General features: G+C 37.7%; 1 protein-coding gene across 1 annotated transcript in view; it reads right to left on the bottom strand.

Moving 5' to 3' along the window:
• Positions 1-18053, bottom strand: part of FABP6 (fatty acid binding protein 6) — a 30030-nt gene continuing 11977 nt past the window's right edge. The window contains exons 2-5 of the mRNA XM_074604390.1: positions 3957-4061; positions 2942-3117; positions 898-987; positions 1-54 (exon numbers count right to left, since the gene is read on the bottom strand). Coding sequence (XP_074460491.1) covers positions 1-54; positions 898-987; positions 2942-3117; positions 3957-4023 — 387 coding nt within the window. The 5' untranslated portion in view covers positions 4024-4061. The remainder of the gene's footprint in view (positions 55-897; positions 988-2941; positions 3118-3956; positions 4062-18053) is intronic.

Here is an 18053-nt window from a genome sequence, read left to right on the forward strand (position 1 = left end):
TTAAGCAATCCTTTTGCTGGTCCTTTTGTAGACTACACCAGAAGAAGTAGAAATCTGGAATAAAGAAGAAACCAAAAACTTGGTTGAACAGTGTAATTAGAGCTTCAGTATCACACATGAGAAGAGCTACTGACTGGCTCACAGAACACGTCCTTTACTGAAGCACCATTTACCCTTTGGTAGAAGATGTATCTAGTAAATAAGCTGAATGTTCTTGTCGAGTCTGAAACACACTGTGCAAAAATATTCTTACACAAAAAGCACAACTTCTAAACACAGGGTTAGGCATAACTTAAATGTACGCTGTGTTAGGCATGGCTTCGCCAACTCTAAGTTATCAAGGTTTTAGACAAGTGAGGTAATTGTTCTTCAAAAAGCAATAAATGATTGACATCATGCCTTTCAGGGAAGGTGTGTCCTTTCTTGATTCACAGAGTCACTTCTGGTCAGTGTCTGCTGAAGGCGCACTCAGAAATATGTAACTGGCACAGACACAATGCAATTCAGGAAAACTTCTGAGAATCAGAAATCATGATGTCTGAATATCCTATGATGTGTTTTACAAGTTTTACTATAAGTATTGTGGTTTCAGTAAGCTGAAAGCTTACTGAAGCTTCTTCCAAAGCTATGTGGGCATTTTGTTGATAAAAGAGGATACTACTTGAAATCCAACCTGTTTTGGTTTGGTTTTTTTTCCCCTTGGTAAGACTACGGAAATTGTTTTCTACAGAAATTCCGTGAGAAGTTGCAGCTAGACAGTTTTCTAAGAATGAAACAAAGTTAATACTTTACAGAAACATGGAAGTAGTAAGTGAAAAGTATATTATTTTTTATTCTTGAGACATAGGCATAGCGAATATAGTCAAAGACACAGCAGCTGGATATTTGAGAACTCACCTCTACTAGCTTTCCTCCAGAAATCTCTGCAGTATGACGATAGTTGGGAAACTCAGCTACTATTTTCCCATCTTCCATTTTAACAGTTGCCTGTAATAGAAAGAGTTTAGTATTCTCTGGGGTTACTGGCATTTATATTATCAGATACACTGTAAACATTGGTACACCTGATGCTTAAAGTTTTTACTTTTAAAAAAGCAGAAGTTATTTGCTTCATGAACAAGACTAAAACGACACATGCAGCTTCATGAACAAGACTAAAATCCTTCTGCTTTAGTTCTTAAATGTTCACAATTTAAATTAAAAAAAACATTCATCTAACAATACATGCAAGTTCCATATCTACACAATATTAATTCATAGCTCTAAAAACAATCTGACCACAGACTATGCTTCTCATTCAGTCCTCAGTGTTTTATGTGTTTCTCTTGTTTTGACAGTGAAGCAAAAGGCACGATTGTCTGGGTTAATTTTGAAGTAGCATTCTTGGATACTAATAACCTGCCTGCAAGCAGCACAAAAGTCACTGTGGACAAGCAATGTGAATCTTTACCCTAGATCCCGTGTTTCATACCTCTAACCACACTAGAATTCATCTTGCTCATTTAAGTCTAGGTTAAACATGACTGCACAGCCTGCAGTCACACCTTAATACTATCATATGTGCCAGTTGCTGTAAGAGTTGCTTCTGTATGGAAGAAGTATGCCAGGATGCTGCTATGAAGATCACAAATACTACAGCAGCTCAGCTGAACACCAGTTCCATCACAAAATCAGTCTTGTCTGTATAACTAGCCAGTCTTGCCTATGCTTTTAGTAATAAAGACAGATGAGCCAATCATATTTAGAGGAGAAAAAAGTAATTTGCAAAATGAAGAGATGAGTGGACATTTTTTACCAGACATAAGGAAACTATCTTACTAGTTTTAGTCTTGTTTAGTGACACTGTACTAAAAGGCAGTGGTTTCTCTGCTGAGAGTCATTTACTCTGCCTCCATTTTTGGCTACTTAATAGGCTTTGGACTGCTGAAGTATCCAGGACCAAAAAGAAGAGAATAGAATTTGTAATACTTCAAAATACTTGAGTTTGCAATAAATTGACCAAGTAGAATTGTGTCTTATTCTATCTGTTAGGTTTCACAAAGGTTTCTCAAAGACAAAGACAGACATGTTTTTTTTCCTCTCATAATGAGAAAGGTATGACTAAAAAAGCATGCTGGAAATCATGCAATGCTATTGCTATTCTCAGTTTATCACAGCTCCCTGATGCAATTGCTGGTTTTCCTGTCTCCTCAGTATAGAATCATAGAATCATCTAGGTTGGATGTATAAAGCTTTTATGCAGTAATCTATGGTAGGGTTCTGGACACCTCAAAATGCAGAGTTTAGCTGTCACAAACTGTTTTATCCCTTTAAATAAATGAGAAATGAATAAGGTAAGTAAGGCAACTATTATACAGCAGGTTTTGTATCCAGATTTTGTCCATGACAGGAGCAGATTAATATTGTTTAATCTGTCTTTCTAGAGGCTGCTGAAGTTGCAAGTTGCTTTGTACTTCCAACAGGAAGGACAATACAGAGATTTATTTTTTTCCCATTCACTTTACACAGTCTTTTGTTTAAAGCTCAGGCACAGGTGACTTCAAAAGGTGAGCACTGCTGACGGGCACGGGCAGAGCTAGGGACCACAGCATTCCCCTCAGAGCGCTGCAGTTGGTGTGTGGTGCTGGACAATGACACAGCCGCCAACCAGCTCTTCAGAGTTTTAATGACCATTATGTTTGCTTGAGCTGCGACACCAGTAGATACTTGACACTCTACCCTTGTTCTTTATTAGTACATACAGTTCTGAAGTTCTAACTACCTTTAAAATCGGATTTAGATATTTTGCTGGGAGCATCATGAAATGGGGGGAAAATTGCAGGTTTCTAAGCTATGACAGGTGAAAAAAACAATTTAAGGAAGATGTCCCTGAGACAATTTGATTTTCACCCTAAATTAAAAAAAAACCTGAGTGTAGAATTTAAGAGCTAAATTAATTTACCTTGAACTTTTTACCACCCATTGTCTCCATGTCTGCTTCCTTGCCAATCGTGAACGTGTTGGTCGTGGTGCGGCCTCCTGGGAAATGCTGCGTCCAGGTGAAGTCATTTCCGTTCTGCACCACCTCAGTGACTATTTTGCAATTCCTTCCCATTTCAATCTTGTCACTGGGGAGACCTTAATCATTAGAAAGATACGGTTTATCAAATCTAATACCCTACCAGGTGTATTTGAATTGAAGCACGCTAATGGTACGTTTGTTCTCAGACATTGCTGTCTGAGCGTCTGGTTTGTTGGGGGTTTTTCATTTTTTACAGCAGTATCAAAGATCTGAGGTTAAATTACTGGTATAAAGGAAGATATAGGTACATCAATGCATTTGCTAAAATAATAAGTTTTGGTATTGCATTCTTTTCCCTGGGAAATGATACACAGAATAAATGTATATATATAAAATATATCTAAATATTCCCTTCTATTTAATCTACACGTGCAGATGTGTGGACTTTAATTTGTATGAACTTGTGCCTTTGCTGCACATACCTATTTACTATTGCTTTTTAAATAAATGAACACAAGCACTGAACTTGTGTGCACAGATCAGAGTGTCCCTAAGAGCTTTTATGGGGTAATCTCTGAAATCTCTGAAAGCATTCACAGAAACATGTTCCTGTGTAAGATTTTGACAAGCATTTTCATACTAAATATATACTCCCACCGACGAATACTAAGGACAGCAAAAGTGACCTTCACAATCATCATACTGCAAACGTCTTGGCTCTTTGTTCTGCTGCCACTGAAAAGGAATACTACTTCTGTAAACAGGACTATTTCCTGTGCCTGACAGTGCTGCTCATAAGAATGAAAACTGAATCTCCTTGCTGGAGTGCAGAGCACTCCTACCATTCTTAGTCCCTGTTGATCTCAGCACATTTCAGTAAAAAAATCTTTCTTTTTTAAAAAGTATTTTTAACTAATTTATAACCTTTAAGACTTACACCCCAAGACATACTTACCAATCTTCGTCACAAAGTCATCATAGTTCTCATCGCCTTCGAATTCGTATTTGCCTGCGAATGCCATGTTGCCCTGGAGATGTGGTTGGTAGAGCAGAATAGCAGCTGGAACAAAGAAGAATGGATAAGTGCAGATGGCTTGAGGCCCTCGTTTTTATAAACCAGCCCAAGCTGTTCAGCCCACCTATACCCACACCCTTTGGAAATATACTTTTATGATCTATGTGAGTCACCAGCATAGATGCTATTGACCTGTATGAAAGTCAAGGTTATAATTCAATTATACATCCTTGGCAATAACCTGGAGATCAGCAGAAATCAAGGACAAAAAGTTCGGTTTTCATTTTAATGCATATTTAAACAAAGTGGTATATTTTTCACTGGTTTTGCATTCAGGATAGAATAACGGTAAAATATGTTATAATAAAACAGGGAGAAAATGGCTTCAAAGCAGGATCCTGAGATCACAGCCTTGCTCTATTTGGAAGCATACCCTGTGTTAGTTAAAAATGTGAAAATAAGAAACAAGCTGCACAGATTCCTAAGTAATTCTGGTAGGGTATGGGCAATGACAAGATTCTGGATAAATTACTACACCTGCACATGTCTTACCTTATGTCCACACAGAAAGAAGAATTATGAAATATTTTACGCTACCCGAATGTAAAGTACATTAGATTAGTCCACGGTATCATGTTCCCACCCCTTATTTAATATCAAGGGACACATAGTGCTTTGCATTGCTCAGCAAGAGTTTGCACAAGGTACAAGAAATATACTCATTTTGGAAAAGCAGACCACTGATTTATGTAAGATAACCATATGTTAAAAGTCAGGGAGTCTGCCGAGTAATTTAGAATGCATACAGGAGATGTCCTATGCCTAATGAATCCATTGCCACACACAGATAGCACGGTAGGAAATTCCCAGCTGCTGTGTACTGGCATTGCTCCACTGGCTGAGGATACAGACCAACAATTTTTAGTCTGAACAAAAACATTCCTAGGATTTATGTGAAAATGGTGTCACAGATTGGAATTTTATTTTATTTAATTAAAGAAATAAATTTGGGAAGGAACAGAAAATCTATTTTTTCCTGTTTTATAAAACTCTGGAGAAATATATGACAGTGTTCAACAAGTTTTGCTGTATGCAAAGTGGGTTCCATTTCATAAATGCAATTAATTTAATCCTACATGCTAATACAAAAAACATGTCTATTTAGAGACAAGAAACTGATCAGAAGAACAGGAACATAGGCTAAAACATGATTAAAAACATGGAAAACAAAGGCCCACTAAACTTCAGCATTGTTCTCCTTGGTATAGTTTCAAATTAATGTATTCTATGTAACCATTTCTGTATTTCAAATTAACACATTTATCCATACTCCATTCTGTCAGAGATTAAGACAAACTTCAGTAATAGGATGCAACTTCAGTAAAATGTTAAATATCATAAATCATGGTATATCATTACCGTAAAACTATACAAATTAGAAGCATTGCTACATCTAACAGCTTTATTACCAATAACATTGTCTTTGAGTTCACACAGGCAGTTGTACACTCCCTCCCTCAGCCTGGGCTCTAAATCCCGCGTGTTGGAGAGCGTGGTGTAGTTTGCAAACCACTCTACTGAGCTGAGACAAAATGGTGCCTCTTTGCAAATCCTGCCTCCTACAGGTCCTCTCTCGTACAGTGTCTACTGGCTGTGCCTTGACATAGCCTCACAGATTCGTGACTGGACGTAGATTATGTCACACCAGGATTAAATTCAAGAGGAGTTAGAAATAAGACAGCCTGTACTCAACTATTTTGTCACAGCATACCAGTGTGCACAGTAACTCCTTAAATTAGTATCTGTTGGAGGGGGATGAGATTCTATTTGCTATATATATATACATAAATACTTAATGGCATATTACTTGTCAGGGTATGTTGCAACTCAATGAAAAAAATCCTCTCTAATTTGTCTTAATTTTTTATTTTACTTACTAAGCTGCTTTCTTTCATGCAAAGCCTCTGCTGTCTGTAAGTTATACAGCCTTTAAACCAAACACAGAATATGGAGGGTATATGAGGTTTGAGTAGGAAAACATTCCCTGTCTTAGAAAAATTTTTGCACTTTCAAAACTTTTCCTTACAGGGAGAAAATGAGAGGGATTCCAGAATAACACACTGACTGATGGGTGAAAAGTCTGAATCGGGAGAGGAGGGGACTTCTAATGGAAAAGAATTTTCTAACCAGAAGAAGCTTCAGAAAATTCCAAGTCAGTTTTGTGACTCGTGTTTTGTTATCTAATGTTTATTAGTTGTGAGTTTATATTATTTCTGGGGTTTTTTTTACCTACTTCCTCTTCTGAAGTCTGTGAGAAAGTAACTTCAAAATCTTACATCTTCTTATGAAAGAAGACATAAAACTTTCAAATGGAGATGTGGTTTTTGAAGTTGACAACAGTCTTTTTAAAACTATTGATTTGGGTGCACGTTCCTGGCAGGAACGCAGTTTTCTAGAACAGATGCAGAAAGTGAACAAGAGTGAAGCCTAACAAAATAATGGTCAATTTGTAAAATAAAAATGGAACAAATGTCCTAGGAATTACTGCCTTCCCACCCCTAACCCTTCACTCTCCCCATATTTACTCAGCTTTAAATTGTACCATGCTGTGCAGTGGCTGACTATATTGTGCTGGAGTTCATGATGCCACAAAAGCCATACCATCTGCTGTCTGTATGCAATTAAAAGCACGTCTCCATACTTGAAACAAAAGAGAACCACATACCTTCCCCCTCTGCACATTCTCCGTGTCCTGTGATTAGCATTCAAAACACAGGAGTGTGGGAGAAAAGTACAAAACTGGGGTTTTCTGTATCAATTACAAATACATAAGATTCAGGGAAAGAACAGAGCAACTTGTTTCACCACTAGTGTTTCCTTTGCACTTTTGATTTACAAGTGTCTGTAAAATGATTCTGATTGTCCCACAACCATATTTGGCACTTAGTTTTTTTAATTAAAACTCCTTCAGCTTAATCCCAAAATTGCTGAACTCAATGACCAATTGTGCAGGAGCAGACAACTGAAAAGGAAACTTCCTTTATCAGCTGGACCCAGATGCTTAGACCCTATCTATATAAAGAAAAACAGCATTAGCATGGAAAACAATTAGGTGGTTGCACATACATAGAAGCCTCTGTTCTTATTTCTATGGTATTGTAAAGCTAAGCAGATACCAGTTAAGCTACAACAGCGTAAACTCCACGCCTTTAATAGAGGCAAAAACCCTAGTAACTTCAGTCATACATAGATTTGAAAATACCATTTAGAGGAAAGTAAAGTACCATCAAGCCTATTTCATACATGAGAAAGCTGGAACACTGAGAAAAAGTGACCTATCAGAGTTTATGATACAGTGAATGGATAATGGAGCCAGTAAGAAAGTCCAGGCATTAATCCAGTGTCCACAGGATGGCACATTAAACATTCTTATAATAAATAAGTTCTTAGAAGCAAACAAGAGCTCTGAGCAACCATTTACTTTTAAACAGTCACTCAGGGAGTTTTACACATGTTCCACTGATGGGCTATGAGAATCTTTACAGCTGCTTAGCACAACTGGCTGAGCAAGTCCCTAGTTAAGATTCTTGCCATCTCCATGTGGCTCTGTGTGTACTGAAAGATAACCAGTGTCCAGCCCCAACTGTGCTTTTGGAGAGTGGGTGACCAGTGAGACTGTCCTCAGGTTAGCTGAGAACTGAGGCCTCTGTCTCGCATTAGGCTCTCAGTGTTCCAGAGAGACATGCTCAACCCTGTGAAGAAGGTAAATGAACTCAAGCCATAAACTCTTCTGTTTACGTAAAACTTACTGGGGGACAATACCACTGGTGTAGTAACACCACATGGACCTTGGAAGACAGATCAAACTGGATAAGAAAAATGCCACGGTTCTGTGAAACAGGAAAAAGATAAGCAGATTATATGAACAGTACTTGAGCTTTTATGTTCTCTCTCTATAAAGATCAAATTATATTGATAGCTTTCTTGTGATCAGATATAAAAATGCTGACATCGACACAACTATATAACACTTAGAGCTTGCCTGCAGTGGGAATGTGGTGGACATAGAGCCAGCATGTAGTACAGTAAATTACCAATGAATAACTATTTCACTGGGTGGCTCACTCTTTCCACACCCCAAGTATGAGTTTATTCACCTCCAAGGAGTTGTACGCTACGCTGTACATGAGAGTTCCAGAGCAGGTTACAAACACCCATCCAAACAATAAAGGTAAGTGTTAATAGATGTGCTTGCTCTGCCTGGCTGCTGAGGACTGGAATCAGTTTAGAACAAGTTGTGAGCAAATGTGCCATCATCTGTACCTGTGAGTATGTGATGTTGCTTTTGCATACCTCTACAGCAGTGCTTCATCCTTGGTGGGCCAGTCATTGAGCTAAATGGTACAGAGAACTCCAGAATTATCCAGTAAAAAAAGAATAAATTAAAACAAAATTGCCTATGTATACATGTATTTTAAATACAGTACGTGTATTTAATCCATTCCAATTACTACAATGTAGAGCCCGCACACTGCTGCAAACAACCTTGGTTACGTTATACTTCTGCTTAACAGAAAAATCCAACCGAATGAACAATTACAACTGAGACCAGTGGAAAAATAAAAGACATTTCCCTGGCACAAGGTGAGAATCGTAACAGAGAAAGGCAAAAGAATAACAAGCTTCAGGTGTAAAAGCTGAAAACAGCTTTCAGAAAGCGCCCATTATCTTCACTGTACTTGGCACTATCTATCATTTTCAAGGGAGAAAGATGCAGCTGTTCTTTATGTAGGTCAAAGAAAATATCATTATTCCATAGGAGACTGTGTCTGCCATCTGGTGGCCAACTGTTAGGGCCCGTATGCCAGGCAGCATGTCTTACAAGGAGCCCCCCCCTCACCAATGTAACCCCCTGACTTCAGTTAGAGCATGCAGCCAGCCCCGTGCCACCGTTGAGTCTCCAAAATGAATCGCTGATCCCCTCATTCTCTAACTGTAAAAAATAATATTTCCCCCCCGAGCTGCTTATAATCAGATCAATAAGAGTCATGTTACATGTATCATTTATATAATATATAAAAATATATCAGTATTTATACAAGCAGTTATCTTCATATGTTTCATTTTGGGACATAGATCTAAATGAAGATGACTTCCTAAGCATTGGTTTAGGAATTGGTTTTATACATGTCATATAGTGTTAGTCTTTGCTTAAACACGGATACATTTGTATTGCTATCTTGGCAATCAACAAGACACAGGACTGCTTCATAAAGATTTAATTAAACATTATAGATCAGAGGCCAAAAGCTGGCTCCCTTGAATTCAGTGGGAATCATCTACAGTTGAAGTAACACTTCAATACAATTTAATGAATCTAACTTTATGTGCAAATGCTATTTGCTGGCATTTGTGAAACTCATAGAGTGGATTCAGTTGTCACAGAGAAACGCAAATCAGGATGTGCATGTTTAGATGGAGCAGCACTGTTTGCGACAGAATGCAAGGAAATGGTATAACCTTATTCCGCAAGGTCTAAGGTACACAGGCTTTTTACACTGAATTTGTCTCACTGAGTGGGAAAAAAAACCCAAAACAATCCGAATACATGCACTGACGGTTGTGCTTACCCAACTTTGAAACCTGAGTCCCTGATCTAACATCAACACATAGTAAATCTCATATTTGAATGTCTATTGTTAGGACTACGGGCAGGAACCAAAGTACTATTTACAGTGAGAAGTTATGCAGAAAAGCTCAACATTGTATTTGAATTTATCAGGATGATGCGAGTTGCAACCATGTGGCTGTTGTAGACAGCTAGGATGAATAAATTGTCAAAGTAAAACCCTTGGGGAAGCTTCTACCAAAAGGAAAAGTTCATCTAAAGCGAGCAATTAATTCCCTCTGTCTCCCAAGTCAGCTACCTCTGATATGCAAAACAGCTGAGTCTTCAAATGCTGGTAGGAACAGAGGAGATTTTCAGGAGCCAAATCAAAGGCCTTGGATATCTTTCAGAATTTACTTGCCACAAAGTCATAAATATAATGCTTTTGCATTCTTTTTGTCATGTTGGAGTCACCCTGCCCTTGAATGTCTCCCAGCATGCTTTAAAGTTGATTAACCTTTCAGATGTGTTGTATAAAGCCAACTGAGATACACTCAAAGACAAAATGGAGATAAGGAAAGTAATTCCATTAGTGAATAAACTAGGCTGAGTGAGTATCTTTGAAGTGCTTTTAGAACTGGAAAGCAATTGAACAAGGAGTACAGATTCAAAATAAAAGCAGGAACCCTCCAGCGAACAGAAAGTTACACTTAATGATTCTTTCAGAATGAAACTTGATCAGGAAGGCTTGTAAATTCTTAAAACAGCTGTATCTGGCAATTATTCAGAAATCCTCCAAAGTAAATGGCTAATTATTATTAATTCCTTTGGTATTCAGAGTAATCATTCATAATGAATTCAGAATGAACTCATTTGGTGTTAATGTAATGTGTAATTCCATGGGAGTCCTATTATAATGTTGCCTTATTAAGTATCCATTTAGTATAGTACTATGTGTTACTATTCTAAACCCATAAGCAGCAGAAAAGTAATTACCAACAAGATGTGGCTGAATTATTGGAAAGTTAATCCTTGTAGAGAGTCAAATATTTGAACAGAAATGCACCAGCCAGCTCTCCATAACTTCTACAGGTGACACAGTACAGACTCTGTCCTTCCCCAGATGTGACATTCTGATGGGTAGGATTTGCCTAACAAAAACAGGACAGAAAGAATCCTACCAGAAGCTCAGAGATAGAAACATTTGCAGGGGAGGAAAGCACAGATCTTCCAAAAATCCAGTATTTTTGGGACTCCCTAAAAGGAAATTTGATCATTTCCTGCCAAAACACTCTATCAGGAAAACTGTTCGTCTGTCTGGATCTCCAGGAAGGTAGTTCCCAGAGAGCAAGATAACCAAGTGATTCATTCAAGCTGTACAAGCTGGCATGGCTTCTGTAAAAAGTATTTGGTTCTGCTGCCCCTGACTGGTGTTCCTGATCTCCGAGTGCGACGTTAGCGGGACAGCTGAGGTCTGGTTTAGGCAACTAAAAAGACAGAAAACTAAACCTAAGGGAAAACAAAAAAAAGAAAAAAGAAGTGCTTAGTTTTCAGGTGGTTTCATCAGCTTTCAGTTCTCAGAACTGTCTCAATTGCATGGTCAGGCCCTGCCAGTACAACCGGAGGTACAGGAGAGAGGAGGGGAAGATGAAGGGCACCATCATCGCCAACATGTAGCCCTTTCATTGGCCTAGACGTGACTGCAAACCACAGAGCGATTGAGAGCAGCTTAAGGATATGACCTTAAATTGTTCAAGTGATTCCTAGCTGTTCCTGAGCCACCGCCTGCTTTCTGCTGTCACAACCGTTTATGCAGTAGTGTAGCAACCACAGCGAGAGCCTGATTTGAATTAAAAATACCAAAGATGAAATAAAAAGGTATTTTTCAGCTGGATCAGTGCTCTGATCCTGTTCTTCACATGATCACACAAACAGCTGTACTGGCATAATGGTAGAATTGGCATGGAGAAGGGAACAAGCAGCTGGTGGAATATCAGCATGAGGTGGCTATTCCACTGAAAAATGCTCACTGTAATCATGGTCTGAGTTATACTTGATGATCTATATTAAAAAAATAAAGAAGTCCAAACTGATAATTGTAAACAAGGCTCTAGAGAGGAAAAGCAGAAATATGCTCATGCTAATTGAGCTAGTGATGTGTGCCTAGTTCAGGTTCACTGAACAAATTTTCTGCAAGCTGAAGACTCAGTACAAATTCTCGGAACTCATTATTTCTGTTGTCTCTTCAGAGTCCAACATCCAAGTATATCAAGTCATCACTCACGGATTCAGAAAAACAAAGAACTGGGAGGGACATCTCTGTTAACATTTCAGTGTCTTCTAGAATTGATAGCACTCTATGCAATTTCTTGTCTTTGTTACTGTAGCAGGCAGTTTACTCTTCTTTTAATTTCTAGTTTAAATTAATGCATAGCTATTCTAAGCCTGTTTGTACTGGTGGCAGCATTGCCCCTTCTCTTAGGTAGAACTTCTTTCTCTGAGTTTACCCCAAAGTCCTTTGGAGAGCAGTTACACCATCTTTTTTGCCAGGGTAAATAAATTGGGCCAAACCATGCCAAACTCTGTTAGACACTTCTGAAACAACAGACTTTTTCTTCCTCTTATCATTCATGTGTTGCTCTTCATGTACTCCAATTTCAGATAACCATTTTGGAACGGAGGTGACTGGGACATATAACATTTTCCAGCTCTACAACAAGTTTCATTGGTACAGTCATCAGCTTTTAAACTAAGATCATTAACAGGCATACTAAAACGTTTTGGGTTTACAGTAAGATTGATACCAGCAACTTCTTGTGAATCTGATAGTTCTTTTCTTGTTTCAGTATTCTTTCCTTTAATTAGTTATCTTATACTAAATGTTATCAATTGCATCTAGTCAATGGTAAATGGGCAGATATAGAAAGCTAACTTGATTTTTAAATTTTAAGAATTAATTTTTAAGAAGACTTGAAGATTTTTGTTATGCCAGTTTTGACTCATGTAATCTGAAAATTCACAGTAAAAATAATTTTGGATTCTATCGATTAGGGTCACACAAACCTGGTAAGATTTCTTTGAAATATCATCTTTGGATTAAGAGCCACTATGGAACATTTTGAACCTCAACGGTTTTAGTCTAATACAGACAATTTTAAAAAATGTTACTAAAATGAAATATATAATTCAACCTTATGTGCATAGTCTTCTGGTAAAAGCAAACTGAGTTAAAGATACTACTTCTATATATTTCTTTGTTCCATATAGTTATACTAGAAGTCCCTAACAGAAAGTAACTGTAGTTCTAATAAAGTTAGTAGGTAACAACGCTAAAGATAGGAATCATTACAACTACTCTTTTGGACTTTTCTGACCAAAACCCAATAGTCATCTCCCCTTTATCTACACAGTCCACGTGATGTGTTGTAAAGATTTTATTACTTGATAGTATCTATATGATTGTACTTGCTGACGCATCAGGACAACATACCTCCAAATGGGAGCTTATCTTCAAGGTAATCTAGTCTAATTTGGAGACTTTTGTCACATGTCTGTGGTCTTCTAAGCAATCCTCAGTCATCACCAAAAGAAGGGAAAAACCCCTACGTACCAACATAAAATGAATGTGCACTGTACCTGCATTTAAAATTAGTGGGAACTGATAGCAGGGTGGGTAACTTGTTCTACCATGACAGTAACTGAATGCAACAGTCTGTCACCACCACACGCCAGCACCACCACCAAGAAAAAAAATCAAATTCTTTCTTAGCCACAATGTATTTGGAAAGTATTACACTCCAGAAGCCTCCTCTCTACAGCTACAGTTACCTACAAAATTTGTACAGTAATTTATTCAAATTAGGCTTAGAAGGCAGCAGGATGAACATGGGATGAAGCCAGGATTCAGTGTTTCAGGAACTTATCCTGCTTCTACAACATAAACTGGAGTTCTGCATGGACTGTGATGGTAACAGGCCTGTTATGATAGCTGGACAACTTGCTGAAACCAGTCCTAGAGCTCGCATTTTCGTATGCGCTGAACCAACTTGCATATTTTACAGTTATTCCTACTTCTCACATACCTCTTCTGCAGCGCCCTACGACTGCATGGTAGCAGGCAGTATTCACGCCACTGTAACCATCACAGAATGCTTTGCTCCACCTGAGAAACGAAGCAACTGATGGTTTAATGTACACGATGTTGATTTAGGCTTTCTTGGAGAAATATTGCACAGAGCTTGCCTTTAACTAAGTCTACTGAAGTCAATAAAGAACAATACTAACACCATGTTTCAACTTCTTTTTCTGTAGGAGTTCTGCTAAGAGCTGCTCTGTTTCTTCCCAAACAAATCAGGTTATAAAAGAATAAATAACTTTTTAAGTGTTATCTACTATATAGAAGAGAGATTTTAAATATTTACAGACATATAATATAGGGAACATATAAAACAGAAAGTTCTTTAAAAAAGAGCAAATTATAAACAAATTATTTGCCTTTCTCAATTTTACTCACATTATTGGCTTATTAAACATAGGCTACTGGTGTGTAGCCTATGGTTAATAAAGAAGAAAATGATGAACTTTTAACAACAAACATTATCTACTTAATAAAAGACTACTATTTAGTCTTGTGAGACAACGTATTTTGTTGTATTGAGAATCTAACAGGAATTGAAGGTGTTCAGGACTTTGTAGAACTCTGTCATATTTACTTAACACAAAAGATTTCTTCACCTTGGTGAGGAGTCATTCAAAAAAAATGAACACATTTTGAAGCACAGGGACACAGGATTTTTCCATTTGTCTCTGTTTCTGCCTTACACTGTTTAAAGAAAAACTCATTAGTATTAAGTACTGTTTCAAGGAAGAACAAAGACATTAAAAGGTTCTGTCTTCGTCTTGTTTTTTGTTTATTTTAAGGAACCAATGTGCTGAAAGTGACGGCAATCCAGAGAGACATGTGAGGGTCTCAAATATCCCTAGCACTTTGTCTAGTCTAAATTGTTCCCATATCCACGGCCAACCTAGTTTTATCTTGTGTAAAACTAAAGCTTCCTCCTTAGAAAATATTTCTAACTTGCAGTGTAGATCTGGAATTACATTATCTCTGTTCAACATGCAAGCTTATACATAGTTTACATATAAAAAAGTTTATATTTTTTGTTGGAATAATATTTTTACATACCATGCTGCTTCTGGATTTTTTTTAACCACAGTTAATACTGGAAAAAACACAAATATTTATTTTTTCTTTGCTTTTAAACAAACACATTTTTAAAACATCCGAAATGTTTGTTTTCAAATCCATGAATGCATTATATACAAGTGCCTTTTAATGACTGTAGCAGTCCTACTCCCGTCACCTCTTCTCTCTAGTTTGGGACACTCACAGCATTTTCTTTAATATATTGCAGAGTTTACTCCATGATATATATGATGAAAAAAACAGGCTAGCAATGAGTGCCGAGCAAGGGGTTAACTTTCAGCTGCAATAAGACAATTCCCCATTTAGAAATACAGATAAGTGTTTTCTATGTCTCAAAAGAAAACTCTCTAGGTCATTCCAATACATTGAAATACATCTTTTGATTCTGAAACAGACTGTTTCTACTGAAAATGCCAACACAACTTTTTCTTATTTCCAACATGGAAGATATTTTAAAAAATTATTTTTTTTTCTTAAGATACTTCAATTACACAACTTCCTCATTTTCATGCATCTTTACTTCTGTAATGTCAACATCTCTGTATCTGGATTATCAACGGTTACTGAAGCAAATACACAAAGCTGCAGAGCTAAAGAAAGGCCAAATTCCCCACTTGGCCTGCCAGGGGAACTCCTTCTACTGCAAGGGTTACTCAGAGTTCAGTATGCACGGAATAAACACAGCATACTTTATTATGCATCCTGCTTTCCAGACTGCTGCTCCCCAGCTCTCCCATCATTAAAGCAGGAGTATTGTATTTTAAATACAGATTATGTAGTTTGCCCCAGGTCATATGAGATGGGATTAATAGCCAGAAATCCTGATTCACTGCTGTCTGATAAAACAGTAGACACCCCTCCATCTTTTAGATGCAATGGTTTCTCCAGCACATTGCCCTGTATCTCCACCAATTTTCCTGAATTGTATTAACCTCCACATACTGCACTTGTAAAGCCTGCTGCTTTATTTGTGCACATAAACCCCATCCATAGTTAAATTCTGCTATTCCAAAGGATTCCTTCAGCTGTAGTTCCTGAATCTCTGTTAAAGGCAACGTTCATTTAGATACTACTTTTTTTTTTTTTAAAGGCACATCTGCTTTGCAGTTGACTTCTTATATTTTAAAATCATGTTTGCTAATTTCCTCCCATCTCCTTCACTCTCTAAAGCTTTTCCTCTATTCTCTTCTCCTGCAGCTCACCTGAACAGAAGAGTTAGATGGAACAGACAGCTACCTGGTGATGGTGTTAAGCTGTTTTCTGCCCCAGTAAGCCAAGCAAACAAGGATTTTGTCTTAAAGAATCTCAAAGGCAAACATGAGAAACCAGCATTTGAGTGAATTTTTCCTTACATTAGTGCAGTGTTTATAATTTGCCATACACTCTGCAAAAACAGAAAGAGTTTGAAAATGTGTGAAGCAGAGAAGGATGCAATTCTTTTCTTTAAGTATGAGAAAAGCCATTTTTCCTTGCATATAAGTACATGTTTGGGCTTCAGCTACGCTTTGATGTGTATGATTCACAGTAACATCTCACTGCATATTTTACAACAATCTGAAATTGTTTATATTTCCCAATATTTGGGTCCTCAGAGAGAAAATACTTTGACAAATTTTGCACAAAGTTTAAAAAACAATTGCATGCACCATTAATGCAGGATTCTAGTGCCCAGGGTTATCCTTGTGACTCCCCTGGTGAGCATGCTGAGGTGGTTCTAAAACCAGTCTGAATTTCTGTGAATGTTCCTCCAGAGCAGACATGGCCTTTCAGAGCAGACTCTGAAAATCCAGTAGAGACATCTGTGTCATAAGTCATACTGCCATCTAGTGATAAAGCTTTAATTCTGCTTCTTTGACGAATAAAGGTTCAAATATGCCACAGATGGACTTCAGTGCCAAAATCTGCAGCTTATAAGGCTAGTTGCAGCTTGTGTCCTAAAACCCAGCAGATTTGAAGAAACCAAAATACTTAAGCTCTTCCTGCATGATATTGGAATTTTTACTGCATTTAAAAAATTCTAGATATAGGAAGACTATTAAATATATTGATTGAAAATGCTATATTGTGCTGGTTTAACAGCAAGTCTTACACCAACCTTCAAAGCTTTTTTTGCAAGAAGAACCTGATGAGATTCCGTAAACAAGCCACTATCATCTCTGCTTGAGTTTATGCTCTGTTAACACAAAGGGGCTCTGTTCAGCTTCAGGTTGCTAAGGATGGCCTTGCAACACAACGTTGCCTTGGTTCAAGGTGGGCTGTCTTTTGCTTTCATTGTGCTGTTTTTTTTTCATTTTGCTTCTTAGCAGAATGCAGAATTCTGCATTCAGAATAAGCCATGATAATGATTCCTGCACGCAAAGACAGGATGACAGAAAGATCAGGCTTTATCATAAAAATCCCTCAGAAAGTGTGATGAGGACATTCTGATATTGATTTGAACTCCAAGGTCTGTCTCCAAGGATTGAAATATAAATTTCTTCAACCCTTTGTGATTATTAATTACTAATTCTTTACAGATCTAGTACACTTTTCTCTTGAAGCTGCCAATATCCTTTACAAATAGCATGTTGCAAAGGCCAGAGGAATTCAGCTAGTGCTTTTCTCAAGGTCAGAGAGTGACGTCTGTGTGTCTGCTGTGTCTGCTGCTTAGCACATCTGAAAATTAGTTCTCACCTTGTCTTAAGATTGTTGAGTTTCTGTTGTGAATATGGGATAGTCTTCAAGGATATGCTGGTTGTAAACCACTATCCTACTGCATTCTGGAGCCTGTAAAACAGGCAGGCTGAGACGCTTGTTTGAAGAGAAATAAATATAATTTATCCTGCTCTATTAATCTCCTTTGAATGTTAGGCTTATGCAAGTCTGTGATGATTAACAGACTAATATGAACTATTTCATTACTTTCATTTTGGCAGACGGGATAGGGGAGAAACAAAAATGCTGAAACAGAGAAAAGAAGATAGGAATGAAGGCTAACGTATGGAAAAATAGAGCTAATACAGAACGGGAGCAGGTCTCCCACTGAGCAATACTGGAATCAGCAATATAACACTTCATAATTAACAGCAACTAAAGCTATATTTAGAAGGCTAAGTTTCTGGTTTGCCCACATTTTTATGCCGTTTTCCTCTTGCCACCTGTGGAAACGCTAATACTTAAGTACAACGTATGAGGAGAGGCTGAAAGAACTGGGTCTCTTCAGCTCGGAGAAATGAAGACGGAG

The sequence above is a fragment of the Larus michahellis genome, chromosome 11, assembly GCF_964199755.1.
Source record: "Larus michahellis chromosome 11, bLarMic1.1, whole genome shotgun sequence".
Lineage (NCBI taxonomy): Eukaryota > Metazoa > Chordata > Aves > Charadriiformes > Laridae > Larus > Larus michahellis.